A 26,276-nucleotide genomic window follows, 5' to 3' on the forward strand; every position below is an offset into this window, starting at 1 on the left:
GTAGGCAGAGTTTTTTTCTTTTAACAAATGTAACATATTATGAATGACTAATATGAATCTATTCTCAAATTCGGGTGATTTTCATAAAATATGAAAAAAACTAGTCAGTAATTGTGAAAAAGACTAATTATCTTAGCTTCTTTTTTCAGTCATCTGAAATAAAACATTCTTCTCGCTGTAATTAAATTTACCACAAACTAATGGAACTAAAATACCTTCTCAATTCTGCTTTCCTTACAGCTGCACCAAACTGAGACATTGAAGCATAAGTCATTAATATTACTTCCTTGAAAGCGGGGGAAAAAACTTAATTTTGATAGATTAAGCAAATATGAAATTCACTAGTCACATCTTTAGAACCTTAAAATTAGAAATTTTATTGGCTTTTTGAAACATTTTTCTTATGCAAAATCAAACCAGTGAAAATAATAAGTTAAAGCTTTTGGAGGCCAAGATTATGAACCTTGTTATTATAACTTTTGTATTTTTTACTCTTTTGTTTTTTGACCTGCTCATGGAAAGATCCTTGCTAAAGAAATATGTTGAAAGTTGTCCCACAGCAATAGAATAGTGCTTCCTCTACCTTTGTTATGTCATTGGCTTGTTGTAGAAACTGGAATAAGACTTGTCTGACTTCCTCTCAGTTGGGTGCATGTTTGGTGTTGCTCACTGTGAAAGCTGAACTCTATTATTAAAGGTGTTTCATCTTCGCCTCACACATTTTTTCCCTTCACACTGTCATCTTAAAGCATTTTCCTTCTTGTCTTTTTGCCGTTTATGAGAAACCTTTCAACTAAGGATGAATTAAAGCGCCGTCCACAGGAGGGATGCATGCTTTCACCTCGGCACTAGAACATAACAAGGCTCTCTGTTCTCAAAATCATTTGCTCTGTAAAAGTAGCTCTAAATGAGCAAATCTCGAATTTGATTAAGAAGCAATATCATGAGCCTTCTGCCCTGTAGGATAGTCAATTCCCATTTGCATTATGCTTCTCTCATCTCTTTGCTCTGGTGGTTCCCCATAAACAGAAATGTGTTTGTGTTTCTGGGTGCTCTGCAGATTTATCAGTGTCATGTGCTTTACCTGCAGGCAATTTGAATTCAAAATATGTTCTCTCCAAGACTGTATGAAGGTTAATGTGATGAAAGGAGGATTAAAGCTTAGTGACTATTGTGGCTGTATGAGTTTGAGGCTGTATCTTGGCAATGCAGAGAATTTAAATGAGTCCAAATGATAATGTTGCTTATATAGGGAGGAAAACTATTCTTATCAACTTTGGCGTATGTGAAAATATGCCTGCCCTCCTTATTAAATCATGAATTAACCATAAAGCTTTGGTTCAGTTTCAAAAGCCACACAATGTTTTGATTATTGCCTGATGTGTAGAATCAATAAATCACTTAAAGATAACTTGTTTGGCAATAGGAAATGGGTTAAAAAATCTCAAACTGTTCAGTCATCGGCTCGTGACCTTCAGCTGAATTTCATTTAAGTTATGCAGAGGGACAATGATCCAAAGCACAACAGGAGCAACAGAATTTAAACTTTTGGAGTGGCCTAGTCAAAATCTGGAGTTAAGTAACTTCGTCTGTAAAGAAGTGTGGGATAAAGCTCCTTCAGTGTGATTCTAAAAACTTATTGCCTGTTTTCACCGATGCTGGATGGCAGCTGTTGCTGATAGAATGACAAAACCTGCTATTAGCATTGGGGGTAATAAATCTGTCAATTTTGAGGTGGTTGTTTTGGATAGTTTGTTTTCCCTCAGTAAAGGAAATCTTAATTTGAACACTACTTTTGTATTTAGTTGGTTATATTTTCCTGATATCAAAATTACTTTGATTTGAAACTTTTAAGTGTGGCAAAAAAAAACAAAAAACTTGTAAGGTTGGAAATACTTTTTCAAAGCCAGGTATTTTGAGAGCGACCTAAAGGCCCTCTCTCTCAGGCATCGCAAACCTTTCATTTCATGAAGACGATCAGAGGAAATGAAAATCAGAAAGAAGCATCTTTGCACGTTTTGGCTCTGGGCTGGTAGATAGTTTTAGCTTCTATTCAGATCCAGTTCACATAAACATGTAATTAGTTATAGCTTCACTTGTACGCATACCCTGGTGGCTTTTCTGTCTTTGCTGGAATGCATTATCTCATTTTGAGTGGTACCTGGATACATATCATCGCCTCAATCACTCGGATTTGTTCAGTTGCCAACTGCTTGATTATCTCCCTCAGTGCTGCTGCTGCATATTCATGCTCAGCCTCCTGTCTTTTGCATAAGACCTTTAATTATCTCCTCCATGCTTTAATCTCTAATATTTTTTCACTTCTACAATCACATCATTTCATGGCAAGTGCACAAAGTTGAGGGGGAAAAAAAGAAGATCATTTACCATAAGCTTGTTGTGACGTTGTAGAGATTTAGCAGAGCATCTGTAAACTTTAGTGTATTGAAATTTTTTATTTTTTTGCACAAGTCAATATTTTACACTTAAAACACCCCAGCCCTGTAACATGAGTGTGTGTGTGTGTGTGTGTGTCCTACTTCTCTGGAGTTGGCTCATAAGCAATGCCTTACGTAACTCACTTCATCCCATTTTGTCTGCTGTTGCCATGGTGAGTTTAATTTATACAGACGTTAAGAATTAGCCTTCTCTTGTTAACACGAGCTGTGGGCTGACGCTGTTTTTGTTATGTTTTGGAACAGCTCACACTTTGAAACACACTGTGGGAATTTTTACAGGAGTTATAATTGTGAGTTGAGCTGAGCGCAGTTGTTTGAGTTTGAATGAGGAGGGTGAACAGGGGGCTGTCAGCCAAATGTAAGGGTTTGTTTAGCGTGTTAACGTTCAGCGGCAGAGGAAAACTTGCGATGATTAATGGGATCATTAGAGGGAATCATTTAGGAGAGCGGCAGGGTTTGTTTACGTGCAGGGATTACACACAATGATACTGAAATTGAGCTGCCGTCTGTTTTGCAAATTTGCAGAACTTCCTCTATAACTCATGAGATTCATATCTCTCTAAAAGCTAAAGACTGGAAGCTTGTTTTTTGTCAGTTTCTCTCTGAAGGAAACTTTCACCCCAGTCTCAAGTCTTTTGCAGATTTTCTTCCAGGATTGCTCTGTATTTATCATCCCATCAACTCTGACCAGCTTCCATGCTGCAGCTGACGAAAAGCAACTCCATGACATGATGCTGCCACAACCATCCTTCACAGTGGGGATGTAGTGTCGCTTGAAATTTGGTCTCTGACTTTCTTCCACATCTTTATTGTCTCCCCTGCAGAGTTTGTGGCAAACTGAAGCTAAATTGACGTCTTGTGGCTCTCATTCAACAAAGCCCAGAATCAGGAAACATGGTCTAATGTTTTATCTGCAGATTCTCCCACCCGAGTTGTGCATCTCTGCGGCTCTTCCAGAGTTGCTGTAGGGATCTTGGTTGCTCCTCTGATCAATGTTTTCCTTCCCCAGCTTGTCAGTTTGGGTGAATGGCCATGTCCCAGTGAGTTTGAAGCTTTTCCTCTTATTTTCCAATAATGGATTGAACCTCTGATGGTCAACGTTTGAGATGTTGTTTTGTAACCTAACCTTTCTTTGAGCTTCTCCACAACTTCCTCCCCAACCTTTCTGCTGTGATGTTTGGTCCTTGTAAGTAATGTTCTCTAACAAATCTCTAAGATCTTCATAGAGCAGCTGGATTTATACAGAGGTTAAATTACAAGCAGATGTTCTCCATTTACTGATTAGATGACTGAATTTTATTTTGGGTCATCAAAATAAGGAGGTGGATATTTTTTGTAACTTTTCACAGTCGTCCACCACTTTGTGTTGCTCTACCAACAATGAAACTTCTGGTTGTGGTTGATTTTAATATCCAACGGGTTGAAAAACAAAAACAGCTTTTGCTCTGTGGTTCAACATCTTTTCGGAGTGTTGCCTACATGCATCAACTCTTTGGTGACAGATTTAAACAAGCTGCACGTGACTTGAGTAAAAAGCTTTGGGCTTGAATTTAACTGCTACGCCAGAAATAGAGCATAAAACTGAAAGCATTTTTATGCAAGGTGCAAATAATAAGACAAATATTTGAAGAGCCTGAAGTCTGCGGTTGTTTTTGTGGGGATCTGTAATGGCAGAAAGTCTGTGTTGCTCTCACAGGAAATGACACAATGTGATGCTGAGCAGGGTGACGAGGGAAATAAGGAGATGAAGAATAATTTAATAAAGTCCAAGAGGAAGAAGTGAGTCACACTGTCTCTTGGAAAAGGGTCTCTGTTGTAGAATTTAGGACTAATATCTGAGTTGCCTCAATGCTTCTTCAAAAACATGAATGGAGTGTTGCTTTTAAAACTGTCTACTGTCCTGGCTACTCTGTAATTCATCAAAACACTTCAAATAAATTACATTTATTTATGTGGCAAAACTTAATAATAGGTGTTATTTGAAGGCACTTTACAAGAAAAACAGATCCAGATGTAAAGTGCTTGCAATCCAAATATATACTAAATGCTCAACAATTAAAGAACAGATTTGTTAAGAAGACAAGTATGAAAGTATTTTTTAAGGCACTGACAAAGAGGCAAATTGATTCTGAGCTCTCCTTTCATAGTTGAGTGTCTTTTTGATCGCTTTCTATAAAAAAATCAGTGGCTTCTCATTCATCTCCTCCCACCCGCAGGCACTTTATTGACTCTAATATACTTATCCTGCATGTTCGTCACCCTCTGAGCTCAGCGTCCACAAGAACTGACACAGCTAAGTAACGGTCAAGGGTAAGACTAATACATTACTACTTATTGGACTTTAGAGCAAATTGGTCTTGCAACAGATTCCCTGCTCTGTGGCGCCTCCTCCCATTTACTAATTGCATATTTGTCATATGGTGACCCCTACCAAGTGGACCTCAGCATACTGATCGGTTTAATGCTTAGATATAAAAAGAAAGCCTTAAAAAGCCTGAAAAGCAAATGTATATTTCAGGCTCGGAAAAAGATAAATAGGCTGAAAGACAGCTGCATTTTCCATTGTTAATAAACCCCAATACGGTCCATCTGGCTTTTAAAGATGAAAACAAAGTGTGAAGGTTTTTGCTGACTCAAAATGAGGGAATGAGGGATAATAAAATCTTCATTCATCCTGAAACATTGATTGGAAATGTGGCGTTTCCTTTGGTCACAGTTTGAAAGGGAAAATCTAGAAGCTTGGTGGTAACTAGGAACATTTGGTATACAGTCACATGATTTATTGAGTGAAGGAGTCGGTCAAGAGAGCTGAATAAAAGTTTTCTGACTCTGATTTTTATATATTCTACTAATAAACTGATAATAACAAGGAAATTATGAATATCAAAAGGTCAAAAGTGTATAATTAGTCACAAATTAAATCCACCAGTTCCTTATTTGCAGCCTCTTGATACCAAACATTTCTCCCAGATCCTGAGATACAAACATTTGTTTTGTCTGCTTATTGTGCCGCTTGTATAAACTTCCTTTGCTTTTATAGATGTGGGAAATGTGCTTAAACCACAGACATGGTGAGCATATTCAAAGAACAGATGTTATCCCTGCTTCTGACGGGAAAGATGATTATCTTTTTATAAAGTGGGCGAGTTCCTGGGAATGCATGTAGGCCACACAAAGTCTCCACCTTACAGTGAAAGGCAGGTTTTTCCTGTGGAAACAAAAAAATCTTCCTCAAGTGTGAGGAAGCATTGCTTTTTGTATATACATAACCCCCCCCCCCAAAAAAAAAATAAGAAACTCAAGCACATCATGTGTACCATTTGGGAACCTCAGTCTTTATAAAATACCACCTTTGCTTCTTTTGCTTCCTATAAACACAGGAAATGGAAAGGAAACAAGGAGAGTGCTCTGAACAGTGTCCATCATGTTCTGCTGTTAGCCAGAGAGCATTAGGTAACAAGATGAGCTATCATTTCCCACTCGTTGCTCTTATTTTAGACTTTGGTGAGTCAGAAAGTCAGAGAAATAAACATAGAGCGCAGAAAAACACTGAAATGGGCCCAAATGGTGGTTTGGGTGTTATTGCAATATTAGTGGTTAAACAGTTTGTGGAAAACTATTTGCCCCCTTACAGATTTCTGCGGTTTTTGCTTTTTTCACCACACTTGAATGTCTTAGTTCGTCAAACAAAAGTTAAGTTAAAAAGCCATCCATGCTAACCTGGCCTTATGTGAAAAAATGAATGCCTAACCTTTGGTAAAAACATTTGGAAATAAACCACAATAATCACCAAGACTTTTGGTAGAATATTTTGTGGACTGCTGACACTAAAGTGGAGCTTTTTAACAAGTATTATCTATTTAAAAAAAAAAAAAAAAAAAAGAACATCACACTGACGTACAAACATTGTGGTAGTGTTAAGTGTCATGAGTCTTCTTATTGTTTAAGATCCTGGATGATGTCTTGTAATTGATGGAACCTTGAATTATATAATCAAACAAAAAATCCTGAAGAAAACTTGGGTTTACGGCAGGATAATGGTCCAAATCACAACAGCAAGTCCAGCTTTTAATGCCTTAAAAAGACAAAAGAATAGAGGTTTTGGAGTGGTCTGGTCTTAAATCTGCCACGGCTTAAATAGCAACCTCATTCTCAAACACTCTCCACTGACACTGAATTTCTACAAAGAAGAGGTCAAAATTCCTACACAAGAGATGTTACTTTTTGTCATTGGTTTCCTTATTAATTGAATTCATTTGAAGGAAATTGTAAGAAGCAGAAAATCTGAGAGGGGGAAAATACTTTACTGCACTGCATAAAAGTCCTTTGAATATGATATTGATACGCACAACGTAGTTTTTGATTAATCACTAACAGTATATCCTTCAAAACAGGATGTGATTGATATTAAATTTTGCACAATGGTACTGTGATAATGACTTATTCCTATCCTTGTGATAAAAATATAAAATTATTTCTCTGCTAAATTGAATAAAATCCACAATTCTTTTAAAGGTTTTATTGGCTCCAATTGCCTTTTTTTGATAGTTAATTGACAGGAAAGTGGGTAATTGATAGGAAAGGTCACCAGGCCAGGAATCGAACCTGCGACGGCCACGTCGAGGACTAAGGCCTCTTTATGTGGGTTGTGCTTAACCCCTGCACCACCACAGAACATCCATAAAATCCACTGTAATCCACAGTAGGTAAAACTCTTTCTACAGCCATTGGTTACAACGGTTGAACTGAAGACTCACAGCCGCTGAGGTCCTCTGTGTTTCAGGAGATCTTGCTGCTATTATTAGCCATTGTTAGCTTTTTGTCCTACAACTTCAAATCGGCTCGCGTTTCTTCGGTGTCGAGTCTTTGTGTTTCACTCTGTCTGGCGCTCAGACTGAATGTGACGATATCAGGTGGACGGCTCAATCAGTTATAGTGCCTTGGATGGTGAGCCAATAGTGTGTATGTGTCTGTGTGTGTGTATGCTGGCATTTGCATGATAACGCGGGTCTCACCCTGCCCCCCATATGGCTCTTGTCTGTTTTGTCTGGGGACATAAAGAGAAGCAGGAGAAAGCAGGGTTTGTTGAAACTCAGGGGTGATGCAAGCAGCCTGAAAAACATCCAGTGTTTTTCCTGCTGCCTCCATGTTTGCAAAGTTGTTTAACTGGAAACTCTGTGGGATGATTTATGTAGTTTGTGTCAGGATAAAGCGCTGACTCAGGAGAGCTGATTCTTTGGTATGTTGGTACGGTATAATCAGATTTGATGAATTTCTCTGTTTCTCTTGCTCTCTCTCCGCGACTCTTATCTCTCAGCTCTGAACTGAAATGACTCACAAAAAGCGTTTGCAGCTCTCACCCTATCGGTGCCATCAGCACTGGAATCATTACGTATTATTCGATGGTTAGATTTACTCTGACTTTGTGACTTGCTGAATTTTCTTCCTGTAGATTGAAGTGTTATTCTGCCTATTTTTTCAGTTTCAATAAATCTAAACATTTGAACTGCTCTAATTTACCTCATGAACTTAACTAAACCTCTCATAGCAGTTATAATGATCATTTTGCAGATTATCTCGCCACAGTCTTGTAGTCATGTGTTTCCTCTTTCCAAAGCAAAGTGCCCTGTCGTTACGTTTGAACTGAAATATTGCTGTCATCGAACCAGGCTATCTCAGGGCACGGTTTCAAACATGTGGCGGCTTTGGTCTTGCTTTACTTTCTCAGAAGCAGAAGAACCAACTAAAGCTGCTCGTTTGCCTCTGCTGACATCTAAGTTTTAAATAAAGACGGTAAAATGTCAGCATCTAGGAAAAGTATGAATAGAATATGTTTAGATTTCATTATGTTTCAGCAAAATTGTTGTGCCATTAGAGATGCAAACATGGAGTAATGCTAGAATCTGGCATTTTTTTCTCTGCAAAATTGCTTAAACTCAGTCAGTTTGGATGAAGGACATCAATTTTTAGTTTGCCACAGATTCTCAACCCAACCTGATGATTTAATCTAAATCAGAGATGCTCATATCAAGTTGCACAAGAGCTTCTTTTGTGCAGCTTTTAGACGCAGTCCTTCTCTGACACACCTGAATAAAATGAATGTCTCTGTAGCTGCATTTTGTCTTGGCTAGTTGGAGCAGGGATGCATCTAAAAGTTTCAGGACAAGATTGTTATGCAAAATTACACAATATAAAAATATTTAAGGGGTGTGAACGGCTCTGCGATCCTCATTGTTTCTGTTTCTTTAACTTGTTTTTGTGCTTAGCAAACCAGAAAGGTTGACCTGCTCCCATTCTGGACTTCATCTGGATTTTACAACATCCACCTGCTGTCGCCTGCACAACAGTTTAGACGTTAAAAGTCATTTCTCTCCAGCGGAATCTGTAATTTAGTTGTCTCAGCAGACCATAGTCTCTTTGGGCACCTGATCTTTGCCACATTATCTGACGGCTATATTTGGATGCTTCGCCATCTATTTTCAGCTCGCTCTCCAAGTGCCCACGTCAGTCACGCTGCTTTCTTCTCCTTTTGGAAAAAAAAAGAAGAAAAGAATCTAAATCTGCTGTTGGTAAATATAGACACAGTGATAAAAGCTGCTTCAACTCCAAAAGGGACTGATTAGATAATCTTTTTGCAGAGATGATTGGACTGTCAAACCAAAGGAAAAAATGTCTTTAGGAATATTTTGTCAACAAATGTCGGTCTGGGGAGCTGCATATTGTCTTTTAGCTCAGATATAAACTACTTTCACAGCTGATGAAAAGCAACTGATACGCCTGAGGCAGGTTTCACAGCCTGAGGCGTAACAGTAACAGCTGACGTTTGTTTGCATCAACGTGGTGACGGAGATCTAAAGAAGGTCGATACGTGCTGGGACAGGCTCTGAATGCTGCTCATCCACATGGAGAGCATCACCAACGGCGCCTAATCCAGTGCTGCGCTGCACAATGCTCACTTCACTCTGCTTATCTTCAGGATTCTTGCTTAGTCTGGACAAATATGGAAAAGCACAGAATACCGTTTCACTATCTTTCAGGTTGGGTAAAGTATGGACTCAAATAAGAATAAGGAGAAATGTTTTGCGTTTCCAGACTTGTCCTTCCTTTTTTGTGTCCTGCTTCCTACCCTCTGTCCTTCCTTTCCTCTCTCCATCCCTTGCGTCCTTCCTTCGTTACAGGTTTTTGAAGCCTGTCATCCTACAAATATTGCCATAAAATTCATAGTTGGTATTTCATATTTTACAGTAAAATAGATTCTGGAAAAGTCTGGTTTTTGATTTTCATTCTTTTTTTTTTAAAACTCCGTGTCTTTGTCTGCTGCAGGAGTGTCTTCCCGCGTCCCGGAGATCATGGCGGCCGGCACCCACTCCCCTGGAGGGCCCAATGGGATCATACGGAGCCAGTCGTTCGCTGGATTCAGCACGTTGCAGGAGCGGCGCTCTCGGTAAGTAAACACCCACAAAAACCCACCAAATGAGCATTTAAAAATATATATATACTTGAAATAAATTAATATGCAAGTCAGGGGTAAGCTACATTAAATACATTTGCAGTGCTAGATTTACATCCATTTAATTGTATTTCTTTTTTTTTGCTCACAGAAAATGTTTCTTTTTGGCCACAAACCCAATTTAAATAAGCTCTTATTATTTAAATCTGTCTTTGAGCATTAGCCTCTTCTTCATTAAGCTCGATATTAGACAGAACAGGGAATGTTAATGCATTCAGACTTTAAATATTACAATTAAACAATTTTAACCTTGAAATAGAAATATTGTCACTAAGTCATTTCTAATTATAGTTTTGAAAAATGTAAAAATAATAGCAAATTAATATGCTGTGTAGTTCTACATTACACTAAAGCTTGCTATCTAAAATTTTGTTGTTGTTGTTTATACCCATTACATTTAAAAGGTAATTATGTGTTTGGTCAACCTTAGCTGTTTTAAAAATGCATACAAATATAAATATAGCCAAAATAATCATGGACTATAGAGAAAACCTTATTTTTTAGCATGAATGATGATGTTTATTCCTACTTTACCAAAGTGTAAGATTTTATTCATTAGTAATTAAAAGATTAGAACAAGAAATGCTATAAGTGATTATTTAAAATGATTTTTGGAGTCACAAGGTTTTCCTGCATTCTGCTTTTTTTTTAAATATTGTGCTTATTATGAGGAAAACTCCTTCTGGTTTACTACTAATATCAATAATTCTAACTGTCTCACAAACAATCTAAAGTGCTGTTTTTCAAGAACGTACTTCCTGGACTACTAATTACTGGTTTATCCCAGCCAAACCTGACATACTGCTCCCACTCATGGTATTTTCAGCTTGCTGCATGTTTCTTAAGTCTTGCAACATGTGGAGATGCAAAAAGGGGGTAAATCTAAGGGCACAAGTCTGTTTGCAATTCTGTGTCTACGTGCATCACCACAGCTCATTAGAGGAGAAGAATAGCGCTCAAGAATAGCATCAAACCTGCCAACAGAGACGGCTGCAACAGTGGGAGAAGGTGAGAAGTGTCAGTAATCTGTATAAACAGTTATGTTGCTGCGCTGACATCACTTCTGAATGAACGCTGCGTTGAGAAGTAGCAGAGCTGCTTTTAGAGGGCTTTTAGAGTTTCGCAGCACTGATATTCCTGACGGATCACCGACTGTGTGGACAGCGTGGAGCAAGGTGGAAAAACAAAATGACAGGCTTTCACTGATGCTCCTCGTCAGCCTGAAGCTTGAAGTTTAATCAATGGTCAGATGTCCATCCTAAAATATTAACCGAGCTAACGAGATGAGATAATTAAAAAAAAATCCACACCACAGTAAGATGCTTCTCTAAATTTAAGCTTATTTCAGAATATGTCTCTCTTTTTTTTTTTTTTTTTTTGACTTTTGGAAAAAATGGCATATGCCATTATTTTAGGAAGGTGAAGATATATTAACTAGACAGTTTTAGAGGAAACTCTTTAAGTTTTCCGACAAACAGGCTCAAAATGTGTAGATGCTTTTTATTTGTTTAGGAAAAGTTTAAAAGGTCGTATAATTAGAGTGAAGGACTTTTAAAAAATAGTGGTTTCTGAAAAAATATTATATCCCCTATCCAGTTTTATTAAAGTTATTGGACCATCCTTCCTTCCAAATATGAGACTGGAAAAGTCTAATTTTTATTGATTCCTGACATCTCTGCAAAACATTCAAGCAACCCACAGGGTTTCTATAGTTTTCACATCAATAGCCTTTAAGGATGATATTCTTGACTCAGTCTTCCAGAGATAAACCACATTCACACTTCCATCCCGGATTTCTCTTTTACAATCTTCTTTTTCGGTGCTTACTTGTCTTCAGCTGTCCTGGTCCTGCAGAGAGAACCCATTTAAAAATGCCCCTGCTCTCTTTCCTCCCTGCGCAGACAGTGAATGGTATGGTATTTGTTGGAATGACTCAAGTGTGTGGGCGACTTGCAGCGACAGACGAGTTACACTGATAATGAGGGAAGTGGAAGGCTGCAGAGATATGGCCTCTGATGCCGCTGCAGCGTGTCACAGTCTGAACCAGTGACGCTGTTGCTGCTAACGGACTTCTCATGCGTGATATGTGATCATGCTTCACAGGCATTCATGCATGCTTGCGTCTTACAGACGTTGCACTTTTTGTGCAAAGGTGCAAAATCAAATGTATTAGTTGGCATAGAAATTGTGGCATGTGTGCATGTGTGCATGCTCTTAAGCGCGTCTCCGTCAAGAAACATTTTGCACTGCAGCTCATCTGACCCCAAGGCTAAACAGCAGTTTCATTCAGGGTTGCCCTACATTTGTGGCAGCTCCGCATGAACTTCCACTCGCACGTTTCAACTCGTCCAGTTCTAGAATTGGTTGCTTTCGATTCCCTAAGACGATCATTTGGTTTTTAAAACCGGCGCGATGCGTTAAATCACAAGATTTGCTAAAAACAAAATGACACAAAAGATGAAAGAATGTGGAACTTTGTTTAATTTGAAATACTTTAACACTTTGCATTGAACAATGGGCGTTGCTCAACTGAGAATAAGGTTGAGCTGCAACCTTCATGCTGACGCATATCTTGTGTCTTCATGCTGTAATATTATTACAGCATGAAGACACAAGATATGTGGAGAAATGCCTGCTGTTTAGTGTGGCAGGGGCTCTGTAATGCTGTGGGCCATGTAAGCCTTTTTGGATGTCACCATAAACTACTTTAAATGTCAGAACACATTACATAGAAATATAATGGGTTTAAATGCTCTTATTGTACTTTTTTTATATATATATATATATATATATATATATATATATATATATATATATAAAAAAATTTAATTCCGTAAAGAAATTCACAAGTATCTCATTAAATATAAAAATAATTGTAATGAAATAATGTAAATGACTATTTTTTTCATTTTCCTTAACACCTGACTTGTGCTTAGCTATACCAGATGTATTGTCTTCTTCCTTTTGAATCAGTTGTGGGTTTCTCTTTGTGACCCACCGCTGGGGAGGAGACAGATGAATAGTCGAGTGTCACAGATTGCTCTGAGCTTTATTGGCTCGGTTTTGTAACTTTGCTCTGGAGCAAGATAAATGATGGCCTGTTTGAGGTCAGTTAAAAGTAGCGGGGGCTCAGAGAGGACGTGTCCGCTGGACTTCACAGATAGCCACACATACGTGCCGTTTCACACACGCTTCCTGGGAGTGATAAGGTGGTCTAGGCTTCTTTGGTGAAGATGTGATTTGTTAACATGTTTAACAAGAGAGTCACTGTGTTATGCATTCTTTTTCTGGAAAAAAAGGAGAAGTTTCAGATTACCAAACAGATTTTAGTACCAGACAGAGATAACCAAATGTAATACAGAACATGTTTGGAATGATTATATCATTTATTGATTTAAAAAAAAAACACAAAAAAAACAAGCAACCTTGACATATGATGAAAACTAACTTTCAACTTCTTTAAATCATTAACTTATAACTTTTAGCCACACCCAGGCCTATTAAAATCTATCAAAAAAATAATAATAATGCAAGAACAGAAGAGAAACAAAGCTGTTTATCAATGTGAAAAGGAAATGAGGGACGTTCTTTGAAGACACCCACCTGCCAAACCTGATCAAATAATGCATCACCATGTCATCCATGAGGTCAAAAGGAACCAAGAACAATATCTAAAGCAGGACAGGCATCTCTAAAGGTTAAGGTCAGAGTTCAAATTCAAAAATAAAGAAAGAGATTCAGTAAAAAATACTTGTTGGGAGAGTTTCAAGGTGAAAACAAGTACTGACCAATAAAAGAGCATCAAGACCCAATTAACATTATCAATCAATCAATCAAATTTTATTTGTTTAGCACATTTCAGCATTCAGGCATTTCAAAGTGCTGTACATCAAATCAAACACAGAAGCACAATGCAACATAGAATCAACAATCACAACTCGACATTAAGTCAAGTTCCACCAATAAATTTGTAATTGATCACGTTTCAAATACAACTCTAAACAGATGGGTTATTAGTTGAGATTTAAAGGAAGTCAGTGTTTCAGCTGTTTTACAGTTTTCTGGAAGTTTGTTCGAAATTTGTGGTGCATAGAAGCTGAATGCTGCTTCTCCTCGTTTGGTTCTGGTTCTGGGGATGCAGAGCAGAAAAAAGAACATCTGAATGAACGATGACTGGACTGATGAGACAACAGCGAAACGTTTTGAACTCTGACACCTCTACAATGAAAATTGTCCGGACAACAGCTTGTGGCGGCCATGATCTGAGGCATACCTGCATGTCTTTCTCTGAAGTCCACTGAAAGGGGCCCTGCATAGTTTGAACTGGATTGAGACGCTGTGGCACGACTATAAACAGACTGTTCATGCTTTAAACCCTCCAATGTGGCTGGATTAAAGCAATTCTTCCAAAAAAAGTGGACCAATTACCTTTTATAGAGATGTAAAAGACTCACTGCCAGTCACCACAAACACTAGATGACAATTGTTGACGCCAAGGGTGGCACAAACATTATTAAAGTTTAATGGGCTGCTGTTGTTTTTTTCACATAGATAAAGCCCTGCTTGGATAGTTTTGGATAGTTTCTCTAAATAAGTGAAACTATCATTTGTAAATTGTTTTTGGTTTTTTTTGTATGTACTCAGGTTATCCTCAGTAAATGGTAAGAAATATGTAAGTGTCCAAAAAACGCAAGAGCAGACTAATGCGGATGCTTTTTCATGACACTATTCACACCAGCTTGGGTTTGGAGTTCGTCAAAGTCGTGGACCCAGTGGAATATAAAATCCTCATCCATCTTTCTGGGTCTGCAGCTGTAACTCGTTCATTGGGAACTCCGTGGTGCCGAAGAAGCCCCAGTCCAAGCCCAAGAAGCCCCACCTATCTGGCCATAAAGGCGGCAGCAGCTCCAGGGAGCCGCAGCCCAAACGACTGGAGGAGGTCTACACAGCTCTCAAACAAGGCTTGGAGTGAGTAACTCACATTCTCATGTTCATCCAGTCATCGTAGTTCACATTCCCACCAGGGAATGTTTAGACTAATCTCATAAATGGTTATGTTTAAGAGATTGTATTGCCAAAAGTATTCTGTGCTATTTGAGTGATCCGTGAAGATTTTTATCAAGCGTTTCTTTACCTGCTGCTTAGTGAATATCTCGAAGTCCATCAGACGGAGCTGGATAAACTCACATCTCTAATGAAAGACATGAAGAGGAACTCTCGCCTGGTGAGATGCATGAAAACGTGTTGATGTGGATTAACATTGTGCATACAAATATTAGGTTTAAGCAACATAAAAATGTATATTTTATTATTTTTCTCTTTAAAACCATTGTTTGATGCACGCCTTTTCCTAACTTTTTTGTTGCTATTCTCCAGGGAGTGCTGTATGATCTCGACAAGGTAAGCCAATGGAGGTTGCGTTGAAAAGTAACAAGATGTTTTTGCATCAAAATGCCATGTGTTGCCACATTGTTGTTGTAGTGAAGCTGGCTGTCTGTGTCTTCCTGCAGCAAATCAAAAGCATTGAGAGGTACATGAGGCGCCTCGAGTTTCACATCAGCAAGGTAAGGATTGCTGAGGTCCCAGTGGGTTCTTGTTATTTTAGGGCTTTTTGTTCCATAAAAATTGTTTAAACAGTTCTGACCTGAATCTTTCATACACCCTTTTCTTCCTTGTTGTTTTTTTCCCCCTTGTAGCCAGATATTCATAAAAACAAAAAAAAGTAAAAGGAGTAGATGTTTCAAACCTTTTACATATTACAGGCATTTCAGTCTCTTCAAATAATGTAGCTAACATAATTCTTCCTGTGTACTTCTTATTTGTGTAAAGGATATATTTTATTTAAGTACAGCTATTTTCATATGTTATCCACAATTCCTTTGGTCAAAATTTGTTGTGTTTATAAGGGGTTATTATGTAAAATCGACTTTTTGTGCATTACATCTCACATAATGCCATTTTATAGCATAGTCAGGTAACTATGTTACATTCAGCAGTTACAAAAATGCTCTATATATCATTAACATTTTAAGCTACTTAGAAGCTCCAGAAAACTGCGATCAGCGCACCTTACTGACCAAAGTGAACCTCCGATGGGTTCTGCTCTTGAGTTCTTGTGAAGCGTGAAGCGTTCGGCCTAAGGAGAAATTTGTTCCTGTTTTTTCAAACCTCCAATGAAAAAAGAAAAAGACAAACTCTACTTTCCATATTTTCTAAAATATGAAAGTGTTTATTAGGTATTGATATATCTGCCCTTTTTTAGCTTAAATGTATTATTTTTATTATTATTATTATTATTATTATTATTATTATTATTATTATTATTATTATTATTATTATTATTATTATTATTATTATTAAGCCTTGAGAACTCTCTTTTTATATTATTTATTTATTTATTTTTTGCTCTTGTTTGGATAATAAGTTTAGGTTTCCTGCTGTTTTAATGCTTATGACAAAAAAAGAAAACGTTTTCCCCCCTTTGTACCCTTTGTTGTGGTCTCCTCACAGGCTCCCAGCTGGGGTCCGTAATCTCCAACATTTTTTTTTTGTAGATCCTACAAGCTTGCAAGGCTCTGTGACTGTTCTTCCACATCCTCCGTTGTAGTCCACAATAGCTTGCTGGGCATCAAATCAGACCTGACAGCAGGTTATCACACACGTCAAAACAACCGCACAGATCCAACGGTAACTATGGTTACCTTCAAGACAGCCTTTGAAGTCAAATTGGGAATTCAAGGAAGCCATCTACCTGGAATGTTAACCCTCGGTAGCCGTACGCAAGATTAAGGACAATGAAAACTTCAACTTTGTCCATAATCAAGCATGTGGAACAGGACTAAAGCAGTGAAAGAGATTGTGTTTTGAACTGATTTGTAATGCAAAGCTTTTCCTTTTTTCCCCGAGGACAGGAAGGCGTAATGAATTTGGATTAGGTGTGACTGAGAAGGATTTTAAATACGGGGAAAGGAACATGAAAAATAAATGTCAGTCGAGTTATACTAGGCGACGTCTCTAAAGTCATGAAGTATTTCTGCACTGAGCTTTTCTTTGACACCGGTGACAAACAAAGCGTAGCAAAGTTTCCTCTGTGATATGAAGATGTCACAGGATGGTGTTGAGGAACCAAAGACTCAGACTTTCACCTTGAAGTCCAGCTTTATTTTGACACCCTCTCTGTTCTTGCTGACTCAGAGCAGAAATAGATTTAAATGTACCTGCAAATATTTGGAGAAGCAAAGGATTGTCTGATTTACCTTGTCATGGAGGTTTGATGCCTCAGTCTCTCTCTATCAGGTTAAATTTAGCTCCGACTGTTTTTTTGTTTGGCTCGCAGGCATAATATTAACATCATGTTCACTGATGTTTTCTGCAGTCTCATTACTGACTCTGTTTGGATTGTTTGTAAAAGCTAAATTCACAAACTTTTCTTCCTTTCTTTGAAATTACTTTTCCATGGAGTGACTTTTTCTATTTTCTGGAGCAGAAACCACTATTAAAATAAAAATAAATTACACAGTTTATATTCTGTCAAGAAAGTTTATACAAAATACGGTTTTGGCCAAGATATGTAAAGCAGAGCTATACAAAGTAGCATAGATCTGCTTCAACTGGTCATGAATGGAAGATTTGTGACACATTTTTAAGATGAAAGATAGAAAAACAAGGGGCATATGTTTTTTTGTTTGTTTTTTTAGCACATTAAATTTTTTCTTCCATTTTCTTCTTGCACAGGGTGCTGTTGTTATCTTCAGAAATAACAATAGCACCATCAATGCCGCAACATTCAGAGATGCCATTATATTTATGCTGCTTTTGGATAATCACTGGATTTACGATTTAAAATGAGACTTGAGTTCTGGAGCACCAGCATGTGCCATTTTCTCTCGTCTCAGAAAAACATATCTGTTCATCGTTGCGGCAGCTGTGTGCTCAGGTGTGAACGTGTTTCAGCCCAGACTCAGCCGTGTCTCTCTGTGCCGAACAGCTGCCACGAGGGACAACTTAACAGTCGTCGATCAGCGGGGTTGTTAGTTTGCGAGTCACATCAGCCCGCGCTTTTGTTCCCGCGTTGCCTGCAGATGTCTGCGCTGTAATTGGCACGCATGGAGGAGGCAGGTGGCACAACACAACCTCTATGATGTCCTGCATGGGACGAAGTCTGTAGCCACTGCTTATGTTCGTGTGTGTGGGGACCAGTATCAGCAGGGCATCATTAAAAAGATGAGTGACACAGACTGAAGGTGAGCAGAGCAGCTGCCAGGCAACCTCTCCTTTTTCGAGGTCGGGTGTGTTTCGGTGCTAACCGCATGCCACATTCAACCCAGGATGAGTGAGAATACTTTGCATGTGATTATTTTTAATAAAGGGTATTTTCTGCTTCCACTTCTCCCCCACTCTTGATTGCTAGTCTGTAAACACAAACACACGCACGCACATGGCTCCCCAGAGAGGGCCCGGGTGTTTGATGCTGTTTGGTGGGGCCTGCAGCTTTTTAATCTGCTTATAATCACTTGCTCCTGGGCATGAAATGTAGGTGGGTGTGCGCCATTATCCAACAATTCTCGATTATGTTCACGTCTTAAGAGGATTTTTAGCCAAATCCTGAAGATTCTGTTAAAATTACACAGTCTATTTGGATATTATTAGGCTCAAATAGAATACTGTAAAATTCCCAGTTAAACTTAATTGGTCGACAGCACAAGAACACTACTTAACAAATATTTAGTCTGCTTCTCACAAGGACCAAAGCTGATTCCCTTGTAAAGATGTTCCCAAAACTCTCAGCTGGTTCTCCAAGCTGTTTGTTTTTTTTCCCCTCCAGCACTCCAAGTTGTAATTAAAACACTTCAAAAGAGAACTGATTTTAGCATATATTTAGATTTCATCTGTAATAACCACTTACCAGATGTGCTGGCCAAGAGCCAAAACAGGAGGGATTTTTTCATTGAATGACCCTTAAGGTTATACAACTACAGAGCCTTGCAGATGTATTTGTATTGCATAACCTTTTTCTACATTTTGGCACGTTATAATTGAAAACTTCAATGAGATTTTATTTGATAGACCAACACAAAGTAGCACAAAGTTGCTCAACTGATGGCTGCTGTTGTGGCAGATTCTCCCACCTGTGCTGTGGATCTCTGCAACTCATCCAGAGTTACCGTGGGCCTCTTGTCTTCTTTTCTGATTAATGCCCTCCTATATCTGGCCTGTCAGTTTAGATGAACTTCTATTTCTTTGTAGGGTTCCAGTTATGTCACTCTTTATATTTTATCCATGATTTTTCCCTAAAAAAATAAATCCCTCTTCATGAGCTCTTCATAGAACATCTGTACTTGAGTTGATATTGTTTTTTTCTTTTCTACAGATGGACACTGTTTACCAAGTAGATGTCTGAAGTTTATTTAAGGATATCGGCGTAAAGGGGATTAAAATGAATGCATGACACACTTTTCCGATTCAAGGATTCTTAGATTTTAAAGAACCATATTTAATTTTTCACTCTTTCCTCTCATTTTACTATTTACTACTTTTTGTTTGTCTACCACATAAAATCCCAATAAAATGCATTATGGTTTGTTGCAAAATATGAAAAAGTTCAGTATAAATGAATACCTATCCAAAGCACTGTATTAAAGGAGTTACCTTTAACTGTTCAAGTTTTTTTTTATTGCTTCACTTTAATGATTCTGAGTAAATCTAATCAATCCTAATGTTTTCTGCTAATGCAAAGCCCAGTACGACTAATATTGAATGCCTTTTCAGGACGTTCCTTATACGGGCGGGATGTGTATCTGATCCTGTGTCTGTGTTTGTCTGGTTTGGAGAGGAGAATCTGTACTGCTGTCTGTCAGAATGGGATAGAACGAGACATGTTAGATTTTTAGCCATCTGTCTGTGTCTGCGGTTCTCTCTCTGTTTGTATTTTGCCTTTCATGTTTCTTTTCTCTGGGGTGTAATGTGCCCAAGGCAGAGCAATATGCTGATGGACAGCCTCTGGAGGAAGGCTTGGCTGACCTTCACAAGCGCATGTCCTCGAAGGCAGCAAGCGGCCTCTGTAATTGGGGACAAAAATTAGCTTCATTATCCAACAATGATAGGATAATGACTATTCATCAGCTCTGGTTTGTTGGAGCCCAGTTTTCCCGCAAAGAAGCATCACTTTCTCTCAATCATTAGCCCACTGCCTTGTGGTTCCTACACAGGCTGGGAAAGTTTTGAATTTTATTTAAGCATTTTCAAGTTCCAGGATTCATTTTAACAAAAGTGGAAAAAGAATGTATGGAAATATTTCCCTTCCATCCGCCAATTTGGCAGTCAGTTTGTCTGTCCACCTGCCACTTCATCCCCCCCATCCATCCATATTTTAATCATGCTCACAACTCAAATATCCACCTTAAATTTATTGTAAAACTTTATATTTACACTGCACTAATGACTTTAAAAAGGATTGAAATCATTTGTGGATTGCAAATTCGGCCTATATGTCGGATCCTTGTGTAATCGGGCATTTACTGTGTTTTCTAATTTCTAATCAGGAGGAGAATTTTGATTCATCTTTTTCAATACAAATTCCAATTAAAGGTGTGTTTTTTTTTGTTTTTTTTTACTCTGTAAAATAATTTTATTTTTTACTATTTTCTCCACTGTTCAATAAATATCAGTAAAATTGAAAATGCAATTAAATGCTCATGTACTGTGTGCAGTCTCTACCCATAAGCACAGAATGTTTCTCAAGAGCGATACTTGTGTGTGGTACAATGCAGCCACAGAAGTAATAAATAGTTCTCATCGTCACTTTTATATAATTATCCTATTTGTACCACAACATATTGTGAAAAGCTTAATTCCATATCGCATCTCCCACCCATGAGGCGCTGCATGATATGCTGAAACCTTTCAGATCAATTCCAGCCTCTGGAGCTCCTTTACGATGAGTAAACACAGCGTGTGAGGTTAGATGTTGTTCTGAGGCTTATTCCAGCTGCTGCTGCTTCGCCACACACACCACATACCACAGACAGACAGGCAGACGGGCTGGGCCCCACTCCGCGGCAGGCTGGTGTGCTGCTCGGTTTGAGCTGGAGCTGCTGGGATCACCGTGGGTGTGAGATTTAAATCTAACATCATCTGACTTGATTTTCAAACCCCATCGAACAGAAACTTTCCAGCATGGACTCCAATCGCGTCCCCACCTTAAAAGTCTCTCCACGCTGTGTTTTGTAAAGAGTCACAAATAAATGGCAGCTATTAGGACAACAGGAGCCAGACTGGCCCGTTGCTCCAGCGTCTCCCTAATGAGTGCCATAAAAAGCACTCAGCATCAATATTTCAGCGCTGGCACCAGTCAGGCAGCTATATCTCCCTTTGATGAGGTTCACCAGAGGCGTTTTGTTTTGCCGGGCTGTCACTTTGATCATGGAGGACTTCAGGAAGGTCAAAAAAGCAGAAATTAGAAGTCCAGGTGAATTATGCTTTCAGAGTTTGTTACTCAGCACTACTTCAACCTTTGAGTATCTGCTTTGTTTTAATGTTTCTAGATTAGTTGACTTGAGATAATCAGTTAAACTTACTTCTTTATGTACTTACCTCCATTTCACGTTTCAACCTTGCATATAATTTACATTTAAGGTTTGGGGGAAGTAATGTGAGATCAAGATTTCATATGTGGAATTAATTGTTAATTTTTAGAAAAGGTGGATAGAATCAATTGATTTCAAGAAAGTGAAGTAAGGGGGAACAAATTGATGTTGAGATGACAGAAGATGCAGTTTCTGCTGCTGGATCTCTTCTGAAACCTCGTCGTTTTACCTTCCAGTAACTTATCCAGATGTTGATAGAGATGTTCCTTGTTTCTGTGCTGTTCTGTACAGCATAAACTCAGGCTGCTGCTGAAACCTGAAATCCTCTCCAGCTGAGCTCTGAGCCCAGTCTGACGGTACCTCAGAAGGGAAGCATCCCACTGTGTCTCAGACTGGGGTCCTCAAAGCCTGCAGCTACACATATTCATACCAGCTGTAGACAGTTTACCTTAAGACTCTTCTGGTTTGTGTGTCCTGTCATTTATGGGTTTTGCATACATTTTCCATCCTTCTCTTTATGTATTTTTCTCTTTTTCTCATATGAACTGTTTAAAATAAAAATCATATATGACTGTCTTCTCTCTCCTAAATGTTTGTCCTCAGGTGGATGAGCTGTACGAAGCTTTCTGTATCCAGAGCCGCCTGAGGGACGGTGCCATCAGGATGAAGCAGGCCTTCTCCTCCTCTCCCTCCACCAAAGGCACCAAAGAGAGCATTGCAGAGGTCAACCGCCGGTACAAGGAGTACACCGAGGTAGTGCAGGAAAACTGTGCAAAATTAGGCTTGTAGATAAACATGATGGTTTTAGTTACATTACCTTAAAGTATCAATTTTTTGCCAGATTTTTTATTACATTACAGCAACAAATATGAATATATTTTAATGGAATGGACCAAAGCTCTAAGTATAAAATACTTGCAGATGAACTCCAGCTGTTCAGTAAAGCTTGTTAGAGAACTTTAGTGATCGACATAATCATGAAGACTGTAGAAACCAGGACCTGAATCAGTAGATAACTTTCTGTGAATCCTTTTGTTTGACCTTTTTTTAAAATTTTATTTTGTCTAGAACATGAGTGCTTTTGAGAGCGAACTGGAGAATCTGCTTGGGGAGTTTCACATCAAAATGAAAGGTGAACTCACTCGAAGGAAAAGTACCATGATAATTTTACTTTCTCTTCTTAATCCTATGAAAATGTATAGTAATTTGTTCTGAATTTGAAACTTGTAGTTACATGCATATTTTGGTTACATTTTCCAATTGTCCCATTTTTTTTCCTTATTGATAGGATTGGCAGGCTTTGCTAGGCTCTGCCCTGGAGACCAATATGAGGTGAGGATATTTTCATTTTCTTACTAACATAAGAAATTTTAAAATTCATCAAGTTTAGTTTATGTTCTTAGATTCTTCAGTATTATGTGACATATTGCTGCTGAAATATTCTGCTCTGATTCTGACCAGTATTATTAATCGGATGCCGGTGTGTGTGTGTGGGCGTGTGGGTGTGTGTGTGTGCGTGTGTGTGTGTGTGTGTGGGCGTGTGTGTGTGTTCAAAGTACGTCATAAAAACAGTTATAAAAACAACACACAGTTGACAATTGAGAAACCAGTGACAAACATTACACTTGACGAGTGCCATCATCAAAATCCTCAATAAATGTTCAATATATATGAATATAAATGTAATACTCAGTTGGTAGCTGCTGCATAATGTTTGCTCCTTCTTTTAACGTAGACACCTCAATAAATGAACATTGTTAGAGCTAATTATGGATAAATCTGCAGAAGTGGGGTGCTGTCGTGGTGCTGGGGTTCAACACAACCCACATATGGAGGTCCTTAGTCCTTGGCGCAGCTGTCACAGGTTCGATTCCCGGCCTGGTGACCTTTGCCAGAATCTTCCCCCTTCTCTGATTACTGACTTTCTTGTCAATTCACTATCAAATAAAGGCCACTAGAGCCAATAAAACCTTTCAATATTTCTGCAGAATTTTTTTAGTGAAGGTATGAGCTCAAATTAAAAAGTGTAAACCGTTGTAAAAAAAAAAAAAATAAATTTTTTGGCCAGATCAACTTTATGCTCACAAACGACACACAGTCGATTTAAAAACTTAAGCTATCACACTGTGCCCTCTTCTCTCAGCTTTGGGTTGTTCCTTTCCCTAAAGTAATAAAACAGTTGTTTCATAACCATCAGGCAAAACATGCTTATGTTTTTGAGGATGAGGAGAAATCCAGCTTTTAAACCTGTTTAGTTTCAGTGGTTGTTGCCCAAGATAATCTTTCTCGCAAAGTTGACCCAATTTTGTTTTTGTAAGCAGCTGCACATCTATTAGACATGAGAAATATTGTTTTTGTATACTATAATAATCATAAAGAGGCTAAAAGACTGTCTCATTAGATTCTATGCCGTCATCCATATATGGAGGTGCTTCCTGTTTTTGGCTCTTTGTTGGGTTTTAAGCTTACTTTGAAAGAAATTGAAAAGGCTCGCTGTGATTTTATTTATATTTCATACATGGAAGACATTTGGATTTTCTATCTAAGTTATATTTCCCCCTTCACCTTATAAATTTTTCCCTCTACTTTGATATTATCTGTACTGTGCTAGAAAGTAGTATTTAAGGGTTTAGCTTAATTCATATGCCAGTGTCAAATCTGCAAAATTAAATGCTGGCCTATTTTTGTAGTTTTGTAGTTTCTTATTTATATACCGTCTACTTTTTTAGTGACTCATAAAATAACTTTTGCAAGGAACAGTTATAGCAACTTAGCTCTGAGAGCATATAATATTTATTCTCACTTTGTTTCTGGGGAATTCTTGCTGTCAGATGGCTGTTGCTTATTAACTTTATCCCTTGTTTGCTTTACTGCATTCTGTACATGTCAAGTATCCCACATTTAACAACAAAAACTCAACAAAACACAATCCCAAAACAAATGAATCCCCTCTTGTTTTGTCTGACTTACAGCTCTACACATTACACATCAGGTAATGTCTCGGGTTGAAATTTATTCTAGAAATGTAGGCTTGCTGTCAGATGGGGGTAAAGAAGAGAAATCACTTTCTGCCTAAGTGAAGAGTATGGAGACCCTTGAAAAGGTCATTGAAAAGGTTGACCTTTAAATGTGATAGAGTGTGGCAGTTCACAAGACACTGACAACTCGCAAGCAATATTTATTTAAATATGTTTCGAGAACCCATTTGATCTTGTCATCTGCTTCCTTAACCCCTGCTGCTATTGTGAAAATAACCACTGTGAAGAAAATGGATTTCGCAAGATGAGCAGTTTCTTAAGCAGACAATCGAAATTTCAATCAAAGTGGGCGCAAAAAAAATCCCAGTCCTAAGCAAAAAAAAAAGTGAAAGGATTAGATGATCGAAGCAATAAAGTGATCAAGATGGCCTGTCTAGCAAAATAGTTTGAATGATGCTGCATGAAGTGTATGTTTCTAAAAGATCAGAGGCCTCTCAAAGTTTGTGCAATGTCCACACCCTTTGTTGAGTAAAAATTACTAAATTCAACTTACTTGGATTTACTATTCAACAACTTTAAATAATAGTTTCAGTGGAAGCCTTTATGTGCCAAAATAATCTAGCTTGTTATACAAGCAATTATATAATTTCACAATGATTGCAAGTGTTAAAGAGATAGATGCTAATAAATATGGACTGAATATTATTTATTCATGCTTCTTGAATTAAAATGACTGAATATCGCCACAATGTGGCCTGATGTATCATATCCTGACATGTAGCGAATCCTTGGAGGATGAATCTCTAAGCATTTTTATTAAATGACATTAATTGGGGCTGTTTTTGTTTTCTATCTAGTTTCGATTAGATTTAAAGCAATTGTATCTCATTTACAATTGCTTTAAATTGTAGTGTGTTAACCAGTATTGTTTTTGATGTGAAGCCTGTCCAAGTGTAAACATGTCTGTATAAAACAGCTCCCACAGTTTATACCCCTGATTTCCCTTTGGTTATATTCATAAGGGAATGAAACTCTTCTGTTCTCTAAGTCCTTAAACTTCATTATAGCTGCCAGTAAGAAGTCAGCTAAAGAACACAATTAAATATTTAGCAGCTACATTGTTGAATATTACATCGAGAAGCTGATGGAGGATTAAATTTTGCATTAAAAGAAGATAACATACAGTATCTAGATAGTACTCAGTAATCAGAATTGGCAAGTAAGAATAATTTTATGTTAAAGTCTCGTTTCTTTTTGTCCCGTCCATCAGATTTTCATGCGGTACGGTCGGCAGCGCTGGAAGCTGAAGGGGAGAATCGAAGTAAACTCCAGGCAAAGCTGGGATGGAGACGAGATGGTCTTCATGCCCCTCATCTCCGATCTCATCAACATCAAGGTGCCGCAGAGAAATATGGTTACAAAACATCGAGCAGCTGCAGTAGACTCTCCCGCCCTTGCGGTCGGGGACTAAAGCATATGTTTGCCTTCGATAGGTGACCGAGCTGAAGGGTTTGGCCACTCACATGCTGGTGGGCAGCGTCATCTGTGAGACCAAGGAGCTGTTCACAGCCATGCCCCAGGTGGTGGCTGTGGATGTCAATGACCTGGGAACAATCAAACTCAACCTGGAGGTGACGTGGTAGTAAGTAGACGTTTGTAAGAATTATCAATCATGAAATCACATTTTCTGATAAAATACAAAGTGTTCCTCCAACGTCGTTTCATCATTTTAAGTTTTAAGTTA

The 26,276-nt window shown here is 38.3% G+C and overlaps 1 protein-coding gene across 4 annotated transcripts in view; it reads left to right on the forward strand.

The window, feature by feature from the left end:
* Positions 1 to 26,276, forward strand: part of ripor2 (RHO family interacting cell polarization regulator 2) — a 70,175-nt gene that overhangs the window by 32,869 nt on the left and 11,030 nt on the right. For all 4 annotated transcript variants that reach the window (XM_044137917.1, XM_044137916.1, XM_044137919.1 and 1 more), the window contains exons 2-11: positions 9,783 to 9,903; positions 14,782 to 14,937; positions 15,115 to 15,193; positions 15,346 to 15,369; positions 15,480 to 15,533; positions 22,158 to 22,307; positions 22,623 to 22,686; positions 22,843 to 22,886; positions 25,803 to 25,928; positions 26,026 to 26,174. In XM_044137917.1, the coding sequence (XP_043993852.1) occupies positions 9,783 to 9,903; positions 14,782 to 14,937; positions 15,115 to 15,193; positions 15,346 to 15,369; positions 15,480 to 15,533; positions 22,158 to 22,307; positions 22,623 to 22,686; positions 22,843 to 22,886; positions 25,803 to 25,928; positions 26,026 to 26,174 (967 nt within the window). The remainder of the gene's footprint in view (positions 1 to 9,782; positions 9,904 to 14,781; positions 14,938 to 15,114; positions 15,194 to 15,345; positions 15,370 to 15,479; positions 15,534 to 22,157; positions 22,308 to 22,622; positions 22,687 to 22,842; positions 22,887 to 25,802; positions 25,929 to 26,025; positions 26,175 to 26,276) is intronic.

Source organism: Gambusia affinis, linkage group LG14, assembly GCF_019740435.1.
Source record: "Gambusia affinis linkage group LG14, SWU_Gaff_1.0, whole genome shotgun sequence".
Lineage (NCBI taxonomy): Eukaryota > Metazoa > Chordata > Actinopteri > Cyprinodontiformes > Poeciliidae > Gambusia > Gambusia affinis.